General features: G+C 37.9%; 1 protein-coding gene across 3 annotated transcripts in view; it reads left to right on the top strand.

Annotated features, from left to right (window-relative positions):
- METTL24 (methyltransferase like 24) overlaps positions 1-21,581 on the top strand; it is a 228,566-nt gene that overhangs the window by 94,960 nt on the left and 112,025 nt on the right. For all 3 annotated transcript variants that reach the window (XM_027855690.1, XM_027855688.1, XM_027855692.1), the window contains one exon: positions 1,701-1,929. In XM_027855690.1, the coding sequence (XP_027711491.1) occupies positions 1,701-1,929 (229 nt within the window). The remainder of the gene's footprint in view (positions 1-1,700; positions 1,930-21,581) is intronic.

Below are 21,581 nucleotides of genomic sequence, written 5' to 3'. Positions count from 1 at the left end.
CAGATGAGGAAATGTAGGCTTACAGGTGTTAAGCAACTTGGCTAGGGTCACAGACCTAGTTGTAACTGAGGTATGGATTAAAACTCTGGTCTTCCTGACTCTAAGGTCAGCACTCTAGTCATTATGCCAAATTTTATAGTGAATATAATACTGAACCTTTGTCCCAATAAGGGTGGAAGATTCTTGTGGGAATTATAAATTCATAGGATATATTATTTTGCTCCCGATAGACAAATGTGCCACCTTACATTGCAGGGTACCTAGTAGGTATTAAATAAATGTTCTTTGATGATGTTTTCCCTTCCCCCTGGATTTATATGAGTATCTCTTCTGCTCCTTGAATATATATTCAAGGAGATACACAACACACACATACACACACACATCTGAACATGCTTTCCATGAACATTCCCACTTTCTATATATGTGCATGCTTTACTGTCACATAATCACTTTCCAAGAAAACACTTACCATCCCAGTCAGCCTGGTAGAGCCAGGTGACATAGTCTCATAGATTATTAGGGTTCAAACAACCTTGCAGGTCATTTAATTCTATTCCATTTAATAGAAATGGCCTTGAGAAATTGAGTGACTCATATATGGTCACCCAGTTAGTGGCAGACTCTGGACAAGAACACAAGCCTATTATGCTTTTTCCCTTACACCAAGCTATAGTCGAACATTCTACATACAAATTTTGGGACTCATCAGCTCATCTCTAGAATACAACCAGGTCTCGGGTTAATGCACCTAAGGAATCCCATGAAATGGTTGCATATGCTTGAATTCCTACTATTTAAAGTTCAGTTGTGTTGTACGTGGTAACTGGTTCCAGTCTAAAGGAAGTATACAGTATGAATTCAACAATGCAACCACTTCTGGGGATTCAATATTCACACTAATTGAGACCTGGCTATTTTTCTGATAGAGGGAGTTATTGTTGCTTAGAATATTCTCAGCATCTAAGGGGCAGCTAGGTGGCACAGTGGATAGAGCACTGGCCTTGAAGTCAGGAGGACCTGAGTTCAAATCCAGCCTCAGACCAAACACTTGACACTTATTAGCTGTGTGACCCTGGGCAAGTCACTTAACCCCAATTGCCAAAAAAAAGAAAAGGTAGCCAAAAGATCCTTGGGGCAGCTAAGTGGTGCAGTAGATAGAGTACCGGCCCTGAAGTCAGGAAGACCTGAGTTCAAATATGGCCTCAGACCAAACATTTGACACTTATTAGCTGTGTGACCCCAATTGCCTAAAAAAACAAAAAACAAACAACAAAAAAAGACTATTCTCAGCATCTGTTGAGGGAATCTTTTAAAGGCTTCTTTTAAGAACAATCCTCTTAGCAACATGTAAAAAAAAAACTGAAAGTCTTTAGAAGTCTGATTCATGCTATGATAAGCCATGAGTCCAAAGGAATGAAGACAACACATGCCACCCACCTCCTAACAGAAGTAATGAATTTTAGTCATGCATTTTTGTACATGACTAATATGGAAATTTGTTTTGCCAGACTATGTAGATATGTATTGAAGGTTTTAAAAAAAATGCTCAATTGAGAGAATAGTAGGAGAGAAATTAATTTAAAAATACTTGTAAAAATTAAATTCAACAAGTATTTATTATGAAAAAGGAATAACTGTCTTTTATTTATAATTATATTTATAATTTTAAAAATTCTTTTCCTTTTTTAAAAAAACAGACTGGGAAATGAAGATACTCATTTTGAATTGAGCATGGCCAGTGATGGATGTGAAGTGCACCGTTTTGATCCTAGTATTAAATCAGCTCACATGCAGGAGAGTCAACACCTTTGGTTTCATCGCCTGTCCATTGATTGGAGGGATCCCCATCCAGCCATTGCTGTCCACAAGCTGCACAGCAACACGAAAAAACTGGGAACCATCTTAAATGAATTTGGACACAACAAGGTCAGAATTCAGCATTTAATTTTATAGTGGCAACCTTTATGTCGGAATAAGTCATGACAGGAAGTTCCCTGGTGCATTTTGGGGGAAGTATCTCTTTTAGCCTCTTCTTCCAGGAAACCTGAAAATATGTGTGTATGGTATCTACTAGTATATAAGATTTTTTAAAAAGGAAACCATAAATCTTTGAAAGAATTATCTAGTTCTCCAGAGTCACGTAGAGTCCTAAATATGTTATTGCATTGTACCTTAGAGTGTTAGACTTGAAGTCTAGAAGACTGAGATTTGAATCTTGTTTCTGACCATAACTAATTATGTGAACCTAGGCAAATCCTTTTGCCTCTCTTAGGAAGGAAGGAAACAAACATTTATTAAGAGCCTACTATGTCCCTGGCACTATTCCAAGTACTTAACAAATATTACCTTACTTAATCCTAACAACAACCCTATCAGGAATATATTGTTATTATTCCACTTTTATAGTTGGGAAAACTGAAGTGGACAGGTTAAATGGTTTGCCCAGGGTCACACAGCTAGTGTCTGAGGCTGGATTTGAACTCAGATCTTCCTGACTCCAGCCCTAGTGCTCTACCCATTTGCATTACCTATGGGGTCCTGTTCTAATCAAAGTTGGAAGGAACCTCAAGTGGCCGTCTGGTCCAACCCATATCCATTTACTTTTTTTCACTTAACCATTCCCTTTCCTTATGAAAAGATTCCAATGACAACATTTCAGGTCATGAAGGTGTAGCAAATATGAAGAGGGTCTTTGCCATAGAATGGGTTGTTTCTGGTTTAAGTGGTATTTTGTGGTGCCTAGGGTGTTGGGAGAAGACTCCAGAGTAGTAGTTTTGGTATAGGTAAAAAATAAACAAACATTTCAGTGATGCTGTTAACTTAAATTTTACAGGCAGATAAAATGCATATATCAGTTTCTGTATTTGTATTTTTCTGCCATCATAATTAATTTCACATTTTGTCATAGTTGACTTCTTTGTTAGGATATAGTCAATTTGAGGTTTCCATGTTTTTGAAGTGAAGGAAGTGTGTCAGGTTTGATTGACACAATATGTATACTGTGTGAGGCAAAGTTTACATACTGATACACAGAACCTGTCTAATCTTTGTACATATTTTCCTTTGGATGGATGATGGAAAAATAAATCCATCTAGCCTTGTACTTTATTTCTTGAAAATAATTGGTGTAGGGTATTGTCTTCTATAGGCAAAGACCATGGAAATTCGTTCCCCTGAGAACAGTAGCTTTGTGATTAATTTCCAGCCTTTTCCTGGCACAGTCCAGTCACTCCAGGGCAGAGATTTCATGGAATTTAGAACATGGCATGATATGTGCTTCCTTTGTTAAATGAACATTTATCCATGAGGAAGGTGGTATTTGTGAAAGCAAGTGTTAAAATTGTTTTGGTTTCATGCTCTCTGCTTTTATTTTTTCATCCTTTGTTTTCTTGAATACTTCTTTTTTAAGACAGCTGGAACTATTTTCAGACCAGTTTTCAAGGATCTACTCTACTTTTTTTCACTGTGATTAAATACTGGTTTTTATTGTGTTCTCCACTCAAATCCTAGGCTGGAGCCTCATTAGGGTATGAAGGTGACCCTGAGCTTAAAGACTATGTGTGGGGAGGGAAGGCTCTGGGAGGTTCTATCAAGGTGTTAAGGCTTTGAATATGGGCCTAGTGATATCTATCTGCTGAGGATTACCCTAACTAGCATGATAATTTATTGATCACAAAAACCTGTTAAATAAAATCAACTAATAGTTAAGTGGAATTTAGATCTGTATATATGGAAAGAGTTAAATTCTTGAAAAAATGGATCTTTTCAACAACTAAATGCAATTGAAAAAGGGTGTTTAGTTATTAGTCTGTCTCAAAGCAATATATGTAAGCCTTTTAGTAAGGACATTGAATCCTTTTCAGCATCAAAAATATTATAAGATTTAAGCAGAGAAGTTAGGGAAATGATTCACATTTCATTTTTGCTATTTGTTACCTTATTTTATATCATTGATTATTAAATTGTCTACTACATTTAACCTAGATGAATCCGGGATTGATTATTAGTTCTGTGTGACACTCAGTATCTTTGCCCTTCTTCCCCTAATGCTACCTTCATTTTGATTTTATTCTTTGTTTATTGTCCCTTTTTCGAAAGGTTAAGCAGAAAATGTGGGGTGCAAACCTGTTTTTTCCCCACTTAATAGTATTTTTTTTTCAATTTCATGTAAAGATAGTTTTCAACATTCACTTTTATAAGATTTTGAGTTTCACATTTTTTTCTCCCTTCCTCCCCTCTCCCCTCCCTAAGATGGCAAGCAATCTGATATAGTTTACACATGTACATTCATATTAAACATATTTCCACATTAATCATATTGTGTAAGAAGAATCAGAACAAAAGGGAAAACCACGAGAAAGAAAAAACAAAAAACTACAAAAAAGAGGAAATAGTATGTTTCAATGCATTCAGACTCCATAGTTCTTTCTCTGGATGTGATTAGCATTTTCCATTATGAGTCTTTTGGAATTGTCTTAGATCCTTGTATTTCTGAGAAGAGCCAAGTCTATCAAAGTTGGTCATCATACAATGTTGCTGTGACTGTGTACAATGTTCTCCTGGTTCTGCTCACCTTACTCAGCATCAGTTCATGTAAGTCTAGATTTTTCTGAAATCTCCCTGCTCATCATTTCTTATAGCATATTGGTATTCTATTACATTCATATACCACAACTTGTTCATCCATTCCCCAACTGATGGGCATCCTTTCAATTTCCAATTAATTTTTTTAAATTTTTAGGCAATTGGGGTTAAGTGACTTGCCCAGGGTCACACAGCTAGTAAGTATCAGTTGTTTAGTCTGAGGACGGATTTGAACTCAGGTCCTCCTGACCTCAGGGCCCACGCTCTATCTACTGCGCCACTTAACTGCCCCATTATTTCCAATTATTTGCCACCACAAAGAGCTGTTACAAATATTTTTGTACATGTGGGTCCTTTCCCCATTTTTATGATCTCTTTGGCATACAGACCTAGTAGTGGTATTGCTGGATCAAAGGGTATGCACAGTTTTATAGCCCTTTGGATATAGTTGCAAACCTGTTTTATTAGCTCTCTTTGTGGCTTTGATAAAGGGTTTGGAGGTTGAGGTGTTTAAAATGATGTTTGGTAGTTTTCTTTTTATTTGAATTAAACTCCTTAGCTGTCTATTTTGTGCAAAACGCTGTATTAGGCGCTAGAGATACAAAGATAAAAATGAAACCACCTTTACACTCAAAGAACTTAGTTCTACTGGGTGGCAATAACAATTTTAAAGTAAATAACCAGAAAGTATGTGCAAAGTAATACAAAGAAATTTTCAAGAGGGAGAGAATGCTAATAACTAGGGGGGTGGGAGGGAAGGAGGGAGAGAGAGAAAGAGAGAGAGAGAAAGAGAGAAAAGAAAGTCTCTGTGTAGGAGGAGGTAGCATGTGATCTATGCTTTGAAGGATTTTATAAGCTAGAAGGACCAGAGAGTATATGCCAGACATGTGGGAGAGGAGGTAAGAGATGAAACACTGGTTATTCAAGTTAAATAACTTATAGAGAAGTAGCACCCAGACAGCAGAGTGCTTTAAATGCCAGGCTGAGGATGTTTTATTTTGTCCTAGAGGTAATAGGGAGTCATTGAAAGTTTTTGAGTAGGTGAGTGACATGGTCAAATTTGTGTTTTAAGAAAATGAATTTGGCAGCTGTGCAGAGAATGGATTGGAAATTGGATGCAGGGCGACAAATTGGGAATCTATTACAACAGTCCAGTCAGGAGGTGATGAAGGCCTGAGAGTGGAGACTGATTGAGAATATAGTAGGGTTCCGATGCGTTGTGGAAATAGGATTGACAAGGAGACAATTGACTGGATATGGGCAATGAGGAAGAGGGAAGAAACAATTATGACTCCAAGGTCATACATTTGAGTAACTGAGCGCCTTTAACAGAGCCTGGACAGTTTGGAAGAAGAATAGATTTTAGTGGAAATATGAGATCCATTTTGGACATGTTGAGTTTGATATGCCTCCTAGATATCCAGATGGAGATGTCCAGTAGGCAGTTGGTAATAGGGGATTACAGTTTAGGAGATTCTTGGATATATAGATATTATGGGAGGCATCTATATAGCAATCATAATTGAGCTCTTGGGATCTCATGAGATTACCAAGATAAAGAATACTGTACGTATAGAAAAGAGAGTCTAGATTAGATGATGCCCACATTTTATCCCTTTCCATCACTCAGAATACTCTAGTCCTGACTCAATGGATGGAGTGCTGGGCTTTGAATCAGGAAGACCATAGTTCAAAACTGGCCTCAGATACTAGCTGTGTAACCCTGGGCAAGTCACTTAACCTCTGTTTGTTTTAATCACTAGTGAAGGAAATGGAAAACCATTCCAGTATCTTTGCCAGGAAAATCCCATGGACAGGATGGTTCATGCGGTCACAAAGAATCTGACATGACTGAACAGCTTAACAACAACTCATAGAATGCTAGACCTGAAAAGGACCTTAGAGATCTACTAGTCCAGGGGTTCTTAACCCTTTTTTGTCATAGACACCTTTGGCAGTCTGAGGAAGCCAACAGAGTTCCTCCTCCCAATAATGTTTTTAAATGCACAAAATAAAATTCATAGAATTACAAAGGAAATTAATTATATTGAAATAGAGATATCAGAAAATCTTTAAAAAAAAAAAAAAGGGTCACAGACCATCCACTGAATCAACCAACCACGAAGCATTCATTTGGAAGTTTCTATATGCCTAAACATATGCTAAACAATCTATTCACAGATAAAGAAATGCATTTAACAGATAAGAATACTGAGGTCCAGAGAAGTAAAATGTCTTACCCAAGGTTACACAGCTAGTAGTGGTATACCTAGGACTCAGACTCAGTTCTCCAGACTGCCGTTGGAGTGTTCTTTATACTACATTGCATGCTGTCCCTCTACGACCCCAGACAATGAATACTCAGCTAGGAGAAATAGCGGCTAGAGCACTGGATTTGGACTCCGGGAAATCTTAGTTCAAACGTAGCCTCAGACATACTTTAGTAGCTGCGTGACCCTAGGTAAGTCAGTTTTACTCTGTGAGGTTCGGTTTCCTCTTCTGTAAAATGAGGTTAATAACAGTATCTACTCAGCAAGGTTGTTGTGAGGATCAAATGAGATAACATGTAAAGCATTTGTAAACTTTAAAGTGTTATATAAATGTTGCCTATTATTATTACTATATTTATAGTATCCAGTATAAATATAGTATAATATATTTATAGTATCCATTCCCACACAGGTGAGGTAAAAGAGGGACAGCCCTGTGTTATGTGTTGCTTATCCATAGGGAAATATGACTTTTGATTGGTTGAGAGATTGTTGAATGTGATATTCTGTACCTGCTGCTAGGGACTTATCTCAGCAGGCTATAAAGAAACTTCAAGAGAACACCATGAGGGAGACACTTGAGAGAGAAGAAGTATAAACTTTTGGAATGGCCATTGGTAGTCCCAGAATGGCAGACATGTATAGGATACTGGCCCCATCATGTCTCTTGACCTTTAGCATTTGCAGCTCTAGAGACTGCCAATAATGGTCTTCTCTTGGGTGAGATTGTTTTTTCTCCCCTGAGATCTTATCTTATTCCCCGTTTAGGAGTCCATTTAGTCTTATGTATGCTTTGTTATATTCTAATCTGAAGAATTCCGATTTTTATTTTTTGTTTGGTTTGTATAAACAGGTTTACCTGTTATTTGCTCTTCCTAACTAGCATTTGATGAGGAAAAAGCTAAGCTGGTAAAGGTAAACTAAGGATTACGCTCCCCTTAGAGGGATTAGGGAAGTGGCTTTCATTATGAACCCAGATTCGTATCCCTGGACCAGAGATATTTGAGGGATGGCAGAGAGATACAATTCTAACCTGATAATCCTCTCGGAGATCAGTGGAAAGATTGCCCAGCCTCTTCAGTCCTAGATCCCACTTGCCTTTCTCCCCCAGCTAGGCTCCTGGCCTGCCAGCCCAACCCTTTTTTCTACTCATCACAGAGACAGACCAGTCCTCAGACCATATCTGATCATACCGTCTCCATATATTTAGACACCACACCATATATACCCTCTGCGATATCGTTAGCTAAATCACATTGTAATTAATCCGCACTCATAGTCTGGTTTGTATGCTTAACTCATGGGGAGCTATAATGTAGTCTAATCTTTATTCTCAAAAAGAATAGAGAATGCTTGAGAAAATCCTGCTAGTGAAACTTCAGAAAAACTTGTGATCATACTTGGAATGAAGAACACTGTGTCAAAGGGATTGTTTACATTCCAGAGGTCAATTGCTTTTCCTCAAGCATTAATAACGACAGTACCTTAGTGGAGATCTGTCAGGTCTGTGTTGGCTCCTGACTGCTAATTTCCTCTTAAGGAAGTTTAAAGCTACTGAGAGTCTTTAGAAATATGTCAGTACCACCTTAAAAAAAGTCCCTGCCATAGAAAGAATCCCTCTGTGGGAGCATTTCACCAGGAGTTGTCTAGGGGATAGATAAAAGAGGAAATTTGTTTTGTGGCCTGCAGTTAGCAGTGTTTGTTTTCATTTTTCTAACGTGTATAAACACTAATGGACAGGAAATGGATTCTTTCAGGGAAAGCAAGTAGAAAGTAAACTTTCTTTCCTCTCAGGAATTTTTCTTGTCGGCTTGACTAATCTATTCTAACAGTAATAGTGGAAAACAAAAGTTTTTCCATCAATTTTTTTTTCTAAAAATAAATCTAATTCTTTTTGCATAGGTTTCTTTTCCCCTCATCTTTCCCTTTAGATCCAGATAGATATTTAGTGATGAGTAATTTGTGCAAAAATATGGGTAGCAGTTAAAGGACAAAGACATTTCTAGGACAATTACAGTATATGTCTTCTCCACCTCCTTCTTCCACCATTTCTACTGCTACCATCCTAGTCCGGGCCTTCAATCATTTCTTGCCTAGATTATTATATTAACCTACTAACTGGTCTCCTTTTCTCTAGTTTCTGGCCCCTCCAATCTATGCTTCTTACCACTTCCGGGGTTATCTTCTTAAACCACAAATCTTAAACATAAAAACATGGAATATAATTAGAGAATTTTTGAAATGGTTTCCCATTGTCTACTGAATAAAATCCAGTCTCTACCTTGCCTTTCAAGTATAGAAGGGATTATAAAACTTTCTCTGGGAATAGGCATGCATGATTCTTTCCCCCTCATTTTTTCTAGATATTTCAGGAAGCAATTTGAATTGTTATACCACTCTCTTAGTAGATACTCCTTAAGAGGTGGTGTGAACAACCTAATAAATGAACAAATGAATGGAAATTAATTACTTCTTATATATTATGTTATTAATTATACATTATATATCATTAATTAATTATTTATTATATGCCTAGCACTGCACTAAGATCTAGGATTATAAATTCAAAAGCAGGATGGTCTCTGCCCTCAAATAAGTTATATTTTAGTAGTGGGAAACAACATATGCAAGGGAGTGATGACCCAGGAAGAGTATTTTGGTTTGGGATATCACAGGGATGATAAATAACAGCATAGGCCAGAAGATGTATGACTATGTCCTTTTCAGAACAATGATACTATTGATGTAATTACTGGTCTTGGAGGAATTAGGGAGGGCAAGGGAACGAGCATTTATTAGGCACTACTACCTGTCAGCTAGGTGGCACAGTAGATAAAGCTCGGGGCCTGGAGTCAGGAAGACTCATTTACATGAGTTCATATCTGGCCTCAGACACTTACCCTGGGCAAGTCATATGACCCTGTTTGCCTCAGTTTCCTCATCTGTAAAAATGAGATGGAGAAGTAAATGGCAAACCACTCCAGTATCTTTGTTACGAAAACCCCAAATGGGGTCGTGAAGAATTGGACAAAACTGAACAACAACACCTGTCAGGTATTGTGTTAAAAACTTTACAAATGTTACCTCCTTTGGTCCTTACAACAATCTTGGGCGGGGGGGGGGGTAGGTGCTATTATTATCTCCATTTTGCAGTGGAAGAAACCAAGGCAGACAGAGGTTTAATGATTTGCCAGGAGTCACACAACTAGTAAGGGAGAGGTGGGATCTGATTGCAGCTCCAGAGCTCTATTTGCAGCTAGAAGGAAGTAAAAAGAGAGCAGGGCTATGTACATTACAGCAGGCCAGAGGCAAGGAGTTGACTAGAAAATTATGAAGAATAGCCTGGGGCCTGGGGCAGGCTAGATGTAACAATGACAACAACAGCAACAATAACAACTAGCATTTATATAGAATTTAGGATCTGCAAAATGCTTTACACATGTTACCTCATTGATTCTCCCAATGACCTTGGGAGATAAGGTACTATTGTTATCCCCATTTTTCCAATGAAGAAACTGAATTAAAGAGGGGTTAAATGATTTACCTAGAGTTATGCAGCTAGTAAATGTCTGTGGCAAGATTTGAACTCAGATCTTCTTCCCTCCAATCTATCTACTGTGTCACCTAGCACTAGCTGACACCTCCCGCCCAAATCAGGACAGCATAGCTTAGAACAGTGCTGAGTGTAGGCAGAAATTTCATCAGCTTCTGAATGAACCTCTCTGAACTCAGCTAGACTGATTCTCAACTAACATCCATACAGTCTATCACCTCTCTGCCCATGCTGGAAGACTTTCCAGTTTAATAAACTGGAATCCTAATACATCCTAATAGGATGTAAAAGAGTCTGCCTTCTGGTAAGGAACTATGTATGTTCAAGGGCATAGCCTTTGAGAAATAAGGGTCATTGCCACACCACAAGAAGACATCAAAATAGGACTTTTGTGGAGGACTTCGTATAGAGTGAGTATTAAATAGTTATTTGATTAACCATTGAAATGGTGATGCATTTGACTTTCTTCCCTTTGGTATGCTATTTCAAAACACTTTGCCACTGCTTCTTTAACATTTTAGACTTCAAACTATAGATCAAAATCTTTCTAATGCACAGAGTTTTTATTGCTGCATTAACAGAAACATATGAACCAGAAACCCAAACTGTCAGGGAATAATAATCACCTGGACCCAGCGTTATTTGGAATGATTAAATATCTGCCTGTTGCTGAAGTGCTTGTGGCTGTAGTAACTGAGCTGGGAGACTTTTCCCAGAATGTAATTAGAAATATGGAACCCGAAGCTTTGTCTTGGACTGATGCTACAACCATCTATCATTTTTGTTTTTCTTCATTCCATGTTTGCTGACTGCCATTACACTAAACAATCCAGTTTGGTCAACGGGAAATCATTATTTTCAGTGTTAGCTGTGATCTGTCTAAACTGTGCATAGTGCATTCAAATTTGTTAACTGATACCATCATGTCGCATGCCATACTTAATCCAAAGTGTTTAGATTTTTGGATGAGCTTGAATGAAGTGCTTGGTGGACTTTTGAAACTAAAATAATTCAAAGCATTTTTGTTAAACTTCCCAAGTATTCTTTTTTCCCCCTGCTTTTTCTTCTTTCATTTTAAGGCATATACACTCAAAACCAAAACCAAAACAAAACAAAACCCAAACAACTTTTGTAGCTCTCTTCTCTATAAGTAGCTATCTACCTCAAAAATTCCAGCCAAGAAATTTAATGAGTAGTTTTGTCTGAAGCTGAAGGTCAAGAGAGGCCTCTCGATGAGATGGTATAGGACTGTTGTTCCCTGTCTTATAGGTGAAGAATAATTTCACTGAGATTTTGAAAGAAAATGAATAATTGGGGTGGGGGAGGGTCCCTTCTCTAGACTGCTGTGAATTTACCAGAATGTACTCTATATGATAGAGTTGTATAATAAAGCTTGTGGGGATTTATACTTAGGGAGATTGGGTGCATCTTAACTGGATTTCTTTCCTGATTGTCAAGTTAGGGCAAGAGAGGACTGCCTAATTTGCCTTTCCTACTGTCTGTTTTTTCAAATTCAGACTCCTGTGTATACTTCAACTTGACTTTCCGTAGGGCCAGATGTAATGCAATTTTGCATAGAGGGCCCAGAAATGGTTATGGATCATACAAACGTGTGAAAAGCAGAGACCTTTTCTCTTCATCAATATCATTGCACTAGTTGAACTGTTCATGTCAGACCAGCCAGGCATTGTTTTGAATGGGTTGTTGTACTGGCTGGCCTGATGCTGATTGATAGAGTGTACAGAAATGCTAGAAGTTGCTAAACTTGGCCTCCATTTCCTCGGTACTTTAACAAGATGAAAGTTCCTAAGCAGCAAATACCTGCTGCTATAATGGTAGATATTACCAAATCTTGAGAATGGTGACTAGTGTCTTCTTACTCCTTTGTTTATGTATCACTCTGTAAGTCTAACTCATGTTACCCATTTTGACCCTATCTTGGTATACGGTGTGAAATGTTTGTGTATGCCTAGTTTCTGCCATACTATTTTTCAGTTTTCTCAGTAGTTTTTGTCAAATAGTGAGTTCTTATCTCAGAAGCTGTAGTCTTTGGGTTTATCAAACAGTAGATTACTATGGTCATTTACTACTGTGTCTTGTGTACCTAATCCTTTCCACTGATCCACCACTCTATTTCTTAGCCAGTACCAAATAGTTTTGATGATTTCCACTTTATAACATAGTTTGAGATCTGATATTTCTAGGCCATCTTCCTTTGCATTTTCCCCACTAATTTCCTTGATATTCTTGACCTTTTGTTCTTCTAGAAGAATTTTATTATTTTTTTCTACCTCTATAAAATAATTTTGGTAGTTTGGTATGGCAACAAATAAGTAAATTAATTTAGGTAGAATTGTCATTTTTATTATATTGGCTTAGCCTACCTGTGAGCAATTAATATTTTTCCAGTTGCTTAGATCTGACTTTATTTGTGTGAAAAGTGTTTTGTAATTGTGTTCATATATTTCCTGGGGTTGTCTTGGCAGGTAGACTTCCAAGTCTAAAGTTGTCTTAGTTGTCTAAAGTTATTTTAAATGGAATTTCTCTTTCTATTTCTTACTGCTAGGTCCTTACTCCCTTGTAAATAAAAATAGGCTGGACTTTCACCTATGACCTGGTTGTCCCCCAAACACCTCATTGGGTTTATATTCACAGATTTCCCTAAGGTGTTACTTTTCCACTGACCATAAGTATTTGGTTTATATGTACACTCTAAGTTAAGACCAAAAAAAAAAAGTTAAGGTGAAGAAGGCATGGTCTTTATGATCTTGCTCCATATACTCAGCTGAAAGCTTCTTTAGTGGTTGGAAATTGAGTACAAACTTCGATTTTGGGGAGAATTGTGGATCCAATGCATCCATTTAAGTCCCAGACGCTGTGAGAATCACTTAGAATACTCTTCTGCACTAAGCCACATCAGGGACTCATAGCTCTAACCATGGAGTTTTGGTGAGAACCCAGAGGTTGTGGGCTGGAATAAAGATGTTACTCCTACTCCAGGGAAACTTTGAGTATAAACTCACTAGGTTTGTTAAATGCCTCATCTTTATTGATACACCCCATTCAAACCAGTGTTTAGGAAGGAGGTTTTGTGATAAATACATACACATATACATACACACATATACACACATATACATGTACTTATTCATACCATACTGAGAAACACTGTAGGAAATAAAGAAGCCTGGGTAATTTTTTTAGACCCATTCAGGCAATTTTTGAATGTTTCTAGATTCTTTGTTCTGGGTCCTCCTATTGTATGTAACCACTAGGTGGTGCTGGGGGAGTATGTAACCAACTGCTTTGTCCACTAAAGCTGTCAATATGTAGGATGGCTGTCAATCATCCATTGGCTCCACCCCCAATGTTATACCTTATCCCTCATCTGGTGTTATGTCAATCAATCTCTCCCCTCCCATCTTTACCTACTGGTCCTTCTGCTTCTAATTTTCAATCTAGCCATCACTCCAAGGCCCAAGCCCTAATGATTTAGCAAGCAGTTTAATTAGATTAGGCAAAAGCATAATAAAATATAAACTACAGATACTATATCAGAAATAACAGTCATCTCAGTTTTCCTCACTCCCTACAGGGAAGAATCTCACTATCATTGGCTTCAGCTGGACTCGGGATGAAAGAAATAATATTCAGATGCTTGAGGTAAAAATCTGTAGGACCATCATAGACTCTGAGATTCTTAATCCCAACTCCTGCTTGTACTAGTGGTTTGGATCCCTGGAGGATGGCTCCATCTTGCTTTCAGAATTCTAGGGGGTAATAGACTGAGGACTTGAGGGTATATTTTTCATGTTATCAACTCAAGCTTTCATTCCAGCTTGCTCTTCCCAATATCAATTGGGTTACTGACCCAATATCATTTGCCAGTGTCAGTTAACATCTATGAATATTTATCAATATCTATTAATATCTAGTATGATTTAATGAATTAATATCTTTTTCATATCATCAATAAGCAGCTCACCTCAATTAGCTTTTACAAAGAGATATTTACTGAGAAGATATAGCAAGTATCCATCTTCAGAGAAAGAATTGATGGAAGTCTAAATGAAGATTGAAACATACTTTTTCTTTGCTTTATCTTTTTTTTTTTGGTCTGTTTTCTTTCACAACATGACTAATGTGGAAATATGTTTTGCATGACTGTGCATGTATAACCTATATCAAATTGTATCGCCTTCTCAATGAGGGGAGGAAGTGAAGGAGAGAGAGGGAATTTGAAACTTTAACTTTTAAAAACTAAATGTTAAAGATTGTTTTTACATGTAATTTGGGGGGGAATAAAAATATTAATTCATAACAAAATAAAAAAAATTAAAAATTAAAAAAGAATATATAGCAAGAACAGAAGCACAAACACATTCTCTACCCCCAAACTAGGGTACATTCTACCTGCTGCCATTTTGGTGCCTGAGGAGAGTGGGCTCAGACTTAATGTGAATACAATAAATGTTCCTACCACCAAGTTCACTTCTGAATGAGTCACAGTTGAAAGAGAAGTTGATCCTGTGCTTTCAAAACTCAGTGTCTCAGTTAATAGATTCACTGCTGGGCTGGGTCACTGGGCTGCATCGGCTCCTCACCTGGCTCGGCTATGATGGGTAATTTCTGCCATGGGCTCCCATCACTAGACCTTTGATGACTCTTCCAACCTTTCAAAGCTCACAAGGTTATTCTATCTCTAATGCTTCCTCACCTAAGATCAGGAAAGAAACCCAGGAGAGACAGAAGAAACAGCAGGGCCACATGGTCACTGGCCACATGGCAGCCTTAATGGGGAGATATGGCAGCTAACATGGTCACCCTTCAGTCCATCTGGATTCTTCTTCCTCACTTAAAACCATTAAGGAAACAGAGAGATTGAATTTCTCCAATGGAGCCTTTTGTATGCATGCTCATTTCCAGTTCAGCAGTCAGTTAAAATGCTTTTTATTATCACACAATAAGCAGACTGGAAAAAGTCATAGAAAATACATCTGCACATGCCCTGAAGTAGAGAACAAGGCGCTCTATCATCTTCCATCACACATTTCTGGAACCAGGAACCCTAAGCTTCCTTGTAGGTTGGCACTGGGCTAAGCAGATTGGTAGGCTTGAAGACCTCTATTAGACAGTCCCCCGTTATACTTTCTCCACTGTTTAAAAATGTGCCACTCTTGGCAAGTTGGCTGGGGTATATTTTGAGCACCTTGTTTATATCCCCAATCAAGAACCATCCTTGCTATCCTTATAAAAAATTTTGCTTGCTTAGTACTTAAAGTTCTTTTTGGTGCTTAAAATGAGCTTTCCCAGTTCAAAGGCAATAGAGGGAGAAAAGGAAAAGGAAATCAAGCTTCTATTTTAGAAAAGAAATCCCATTCCTCATTGTCCCATAGAGACAGAATTCTCACTCCTCTCTAATTCTTGTTCCTGTTGCCTCTGTGTACTGCTAGCTCAGCTCGTGGAGCCCTCCCTAAAGAGATTTAGGGTATAAGATTGAGCCCCTTTACTGGCAGGTGAAAACACAAACTATCCTGGGTGAAAACTCTTTTGTGATTCTCTCAGTTCATAGGGCCATCCTAACTTGGGTCTGGACAAGATTTCTAGATATTCCTTCTTAAAACAAGGCACACTAAAATTTCTCCTGGGGTCCTATACTCTAGGGAGGTGATCCCTTTGGAGGTCCAGGCAAATTTCCTTTGGGTCCCTATACCACAGTTAAACTAAAATTTCTTCCTGTGGCTCCTTGCCACTGCAATGTCAATCCTGATGGAATTTCAAACTGACTCAGCAATAGCATAAGCAAGTTCAGTATGAACAGAAATAGAACAGGTCCAGGTGATCCCTCAATAAGTTGTAAAGCTCCTAAGAAAAGAAATTGAGCACTTGTGGTGGATTATTTAGGGTTTCTAACCATATCCTATGGACCTACAGACCATAAGGACCTTATAGTAAAGCAAGCATTTTAAAATTTTTTAAATTTTTAAAAATCTGTTTAAAAGCTAAAGAAAAAAAAGGTCATTTCTGAGCAAGACATCAGCATTTAGGGAGACAAAATCCATAATTCTCCTATCAGTCTTAATATCAATACTTGTAAAGGGTTCAGGATAGCAGATATCAGTACTTAAACTGTACAAAAGTTATCTCAAAAGGAATTGGTCTGATTTGCATAAGAAATGCAATGGAAGAACACACTGTACTATCATAACCTAAAACAGGCAAAAAATCCCAATTATCTCTAGTGAATCCCTAAAACTAGAGAATTCAATAGAGTTCTAAATACAGAATCTCTACAATGGGTTCCTACAAATTAGAAAGGCCCAATGTTTATCCCAGTTTAGTCCCTACATGTAGCATTAATAGACTTTCCTAGTACACAGAGAGAAAGGTACTAGACTTCACACAGTTGCACTGTCTGAGTGACAAAATTCTCACTCCTCTCTAATTCTTATCCCTGTTGCCTCTGTGTACTGCTAGTTCAGCTCATTAGCTGGGGTGGGCAGAACCAGCACTCTGTCTCATTCCCACTGACTTCTCTGTTACAGGAAGAGGTAGCTTCTTTGCTGGGCATAGAGGTGGTCCAGGGCATGAAGAGAGACTACCCACTGCCATGCCTCTTTATGTTTCCTTTTGAAGGTTTGGCACCCCGTAGTGCACATACATCTCATAATGGGAGCCTGAGGAAATTATTTCAGCACTCATGTACCTTCTGCTGCCAAAGCCTTCTTTCTGGGACATGTAGTTGGGATGGGGGAGAGGGGGTAGAGTGGAGAGGAAATACCCAAGTCTCTCAGACAAATGCCTGTTACATCTCTGCTTATGTCTTCCATGCACTGGGACTCAACTTCATCCTATGGAATTATTGCTTAAGCAGAATGGTGTTGCATTTCTGAAAAAATAACCCAATGGCAATTTAGTGTAATGAGTCTTTCATGCTACTGAATTGTAATTTGTAATGCTGAGACATGTCTCAGTCTTCATAAATCTCCAGTGGACCCTAAGGACAAGCCATCCTGGGAAGGAGAGTTAGATTACCATCATAATTAACAGATATATTTAGTTTGAAACTCATCAGAAAGCTGATTTAGAAGATGTGTTTTGATTTTTACCCTTCCAACTCATCGAAAATTGTGATGTATACAAAGTAGCGAGGAAAGTATTTTGCTCTTTGAGATTAAAAGATTATTATAAAAAGATGATATTTAGTAAGGCTGTAGAGAAAACATTATAATTACCTTGATCTATTCCAGGATTGAGTAAATATTTACTTTTTGATATGTAGGCTTTTCTCTCAGTATTTCCTTCTGTAACTATTGAGGTGCATGGTGTTTTAATGGGCAGTGTCTGTGACACGAATCATGTTTTCTGCTCCCAGGCATGCACTACTCTTGGCTTTTAGTGAACTGGGAGGATCCTGTGCCTCAGGTTCCTTCTTTGTCAAAGTTCAGTCCTGGGCTCTCTCCTCTCTCGCTCTTCTCTCTCTCTGTCTCTCTCTCCCTCTCCTCTTTCCTTTGTGATCTCATCTGTTGTCATGGCTTCCATCATCATCTCTATGCAGATGTCTCTCAAATCTGCATTCTGAGCCCTAATTATTCTCTAGAACCCCATTTCCTCATTACCAGCTTGACATTTAGACATTTCCACTTGGCGGCCCTGTCAGGTTCAATATGTTCGTGAATGAAATCATCTTTCCCCCTCTAAAACTCTTCTCCTCCACATTCACATTTCCTCATTTCTACTGAGGATACCTCCCAGCTACCCAAATCTGTAACTTTGGACTTATTCTAGATAAAGGGTTCTTAATGCTCCCTTATTTTGGTCATGAACCCCTTCAGTAGTCTGGGGAAATCTATGGACTGCTTGTCAGAATGCTGTTTTGAAATAATTGAAGGAAATGCTAAATTTTAGGTACAGATTAGTGAATATAAAGATAGAGTTTTTTTCCCATTGTAGTTCACAAACTGCCCCTGAAATCTATAGACTCTCAAGGAGTCCATGAATCCCAAGTTAAGGATACATATTTAAAACTCTTCCCATTCTCTCCCCTCCCCTCCTCTCTTATGTGTAATTAGTTACCAAGTCCAGCCAATTCTACATATTTACATCTCTCACATCAACCCCTTTTCTCCACTTATTCCACCACCACCTGGTTCAGGACTTATTGCCTTTTGCCTAAACTATGGTATTAGCCTCCTAATTGATCTCTCTTCTTTCATTCTCTTCCCTGTCTGATTCAACCTCCACATGGATGCCAAAATAATCTTCAGAAGATGCAGCTTTTATCATACCTCTCTTTTGCTCTATTGACTTGAGGATAAAACACAAATTCTTCATTTTGATATTTAAGACCTTCCACAATCAAGCACCATCTTATTTTCCAGTTTTGTTTTATATTATTCTCCTTCTTGTACTCTCAATCTTCCAGCCAAGCTGGGTTACCTACTAACTATTCTTCAAACTCAACATACTATGTCGTCTCTACAAATTTTTACAAACCATCCCCTAAGCCTGGAATGGACTCTTTTCTTTCCCTCTCCCTCCCCATCTTCATGTTTTTTGATCTTTCTTCAAGACTCTGTTCAGATACCATCTCCTCTCCAAAGCTTTCTGTGATTTCTCCATTTTAATCATTTAAATGTTCTATGTGTACAGTAGGGCGTAAGCTCCTTTTGTATTTTTGTCTTTGTATTGCTGGTGTGTGGCACAGTATTCCTCGCATAGAATGTACTTAATAAATGTTTGTTGAATTGGTTAGATGAACATTCTGAATATTGACCTTCTTCATGTGTGGCCTCTCCCCCCAATATACTAGTCTAGGAGCTTAAGCCTTGGCTTCCAGACTCAAAAGTAGGACTGATTCTCTGTCACCTCGTCACCCTTCTGCCAATTACCCTGTCTGTGACATCTATGAAGTACGTATGAATATTGAGATTCTTATTATGAGGATAGACAAGAGAACATCATGAAAGAGCTCACAGCTTTTCAGAGTTTTTTTTCCTCAACCTAGAGAGCTGCTGTATGTTGTGAGAAACGTTAGATAAAGTTTGTTCCTTTGAGATCATAAGAGGAATATACTATCATAGATGAAAGGTGGAAATAACCTGCTGAGGATTTTGTGGATGTTTATGACATGTAGTTTTGATTGAGTTTATGAGCTCTAGAAGTATGTCATCCCAAAAATTGTTCTTTAAAATAGATTTTTATTGCTGTCTTTTGTTTGTACTTCGCCTAAATTTTTCTAAGTCCTTCTTTCTTTTCCCTCCCAAAGAGCCATCCTTAATAACAGTATTTTTTTAAAAAAGAAAAAAAAGAGGAAGAAGTAAAAAAAATAGCAAAACTAATCAATATAATGAAAAAAAAAACACCACATAATATGTAGTATTCACCTATGGACCTCTTAACTCTGCAAATAGGTGGGAAGAGATATCCTTTCATATCTCTTCTTTGGAGCCAAACTCTTGTTCCTTGTGATTTTGCAACATTCATTTTCAATTATTTTGTGGTTGTTCTTTCCATTTACAGAGTTGTCATTGTGTATTTTGTTTTCTTGGCTTTGCTTACTTCCTTTTGCATCTGCTCTTGTAAGTCTTTTCATGCTTCTCTGTATTCATCATATTCATTATTTCTTGCAGCACAGTAATATTCCATTACATTCGTGTATCACAATTTGTTTAGTCATTCCCCAATCTCTGGGCACATACTTTATTTCCAGTTCTTTGCTACCACAAAAGTTTTGCTACAGATATTTAGTTATGTTTGGACCTTTTTGTTGTTGTTGTTGTTAACGACTTTTTGGGTTTTATTCCTAGCAGCGAAGACTCTGAGTCAAAGGGCAGTGACATTTTAGCCATCTTATTCATGTAATTCCAATTTGCTTCCTGGTCTGCTTGTACTAATTCACAGCTCCACCAATAATGCATTAATGTGCCTATCTTTCCACAACTCCTTCAACTTTGATTACCGCTGTCTTTTGCTATCTTTGTCATTTATTTGCCATTAGATTGCAAGCTCCTTGAGGGCAGGGCTGTGTTTTAACTTTTTCTTTTTAATCTCCAGTGCTTAGCACAGTACCAGGCACACAGTAAATGCTTAATAAATGTTTATTGATTTGCTAATTTTAATTTTTAACATAATCCTGAGCATCCCTCTTTATATTGGGAATGAGATCCGACAGAAGACAGTGTGATTTGGCAACCTGAAGCAATGGAAAGAGAACTAGATTAGAAGTCAGGAAATTCATGTTCTGTCCATGACTAACTGTATGATCTTGGGCCTCCATTTTCTCATCTGTAAAATGAGGGAGATAGACTTCAATAGGGGTTCTTAATTTTTTTGTGTAATGGACCAACCTACCTCTTTGCTAATCTGATGACATCTATGAGGACTCCAGAATAATGTTTTTAAATGCATAAAAGAAAATAGACTTATAATTACATTAAAATATAGTTAACTATGTACCTTTATCTATTTATCTACCTAGCTATATCTTAAAAGCAAGCTCATAAACCCCAGATTAAGAACCCATGGACTAGATGACCTCTAGGGTTCATTCTAGTTTTAACAATCCATGACTTGGGGTTTTTCCATGTGAAATACAGGGCAAGGCCTCTAGTTTTCTCCTTTGTGATGTTTTTCCTGTTAAGGTAACCATGGGCTGGTTGAGAGCATGTTCATGAAGCATACTTTGGATTTGCTGGGCCATGCAGGTCCACAAACAGACTTGACTGCTCTACTTAAGTTAGCTATAGCAAGTAGAGTGAGCCCCCTTTTTGACAGTAATGCCCCCTCAGCAGTCTGGTGAGATTAACTGGTGATGTCCAGAAAATGTCTGCCTAAGTAAATTATGCATGTTCCCACCTGACGTCTGGTATTTTTGCCCCTGGAGCTCAGCAGTGAGGGCTCTTTGTGCTGTCCAAGTTTAATCAACAAACAAAACCGAATAAGAGACTTTGGATGTTTGGGAGAAAGAGGTCACAGTATCACTTGGAGCATTGTAGACAAAAGCATATTTCTTCACTGGAAAAGAAACTTTGATTTGCCTTTTTTGGTTAAGAATATAGCACAAGGGGATTAAGAAAATAAATGTCCTCTTGTGGAGTAGCATTCAACTGCTTTGCAATTAAAATGATAATGAAGCATTTTAAAAAAGAAATTCTTTTTTACCAGCAGTG

This window comes from Vombatus ursinus, unplaced genomic scaffold, assembly GCF_900497805.2.
Source record: "Vombatus ursinus unplaced genomic scaffold, bare-nosed wombat genome assembly UNPS02000582.1, whole genome shotgun sequence".
Taxonomy (NCBI): Eukaryota; Metazoa; Chordata; class Mammalia; order Diprotodontia; family Vombatidae; genus Vombatus; species Vombatus ursinus.
The sequence above is the reverse complement of the archived record's forward strand: the minus strand, read 5'-3'. Positions and strand labels throughout refer to the sequence as shown.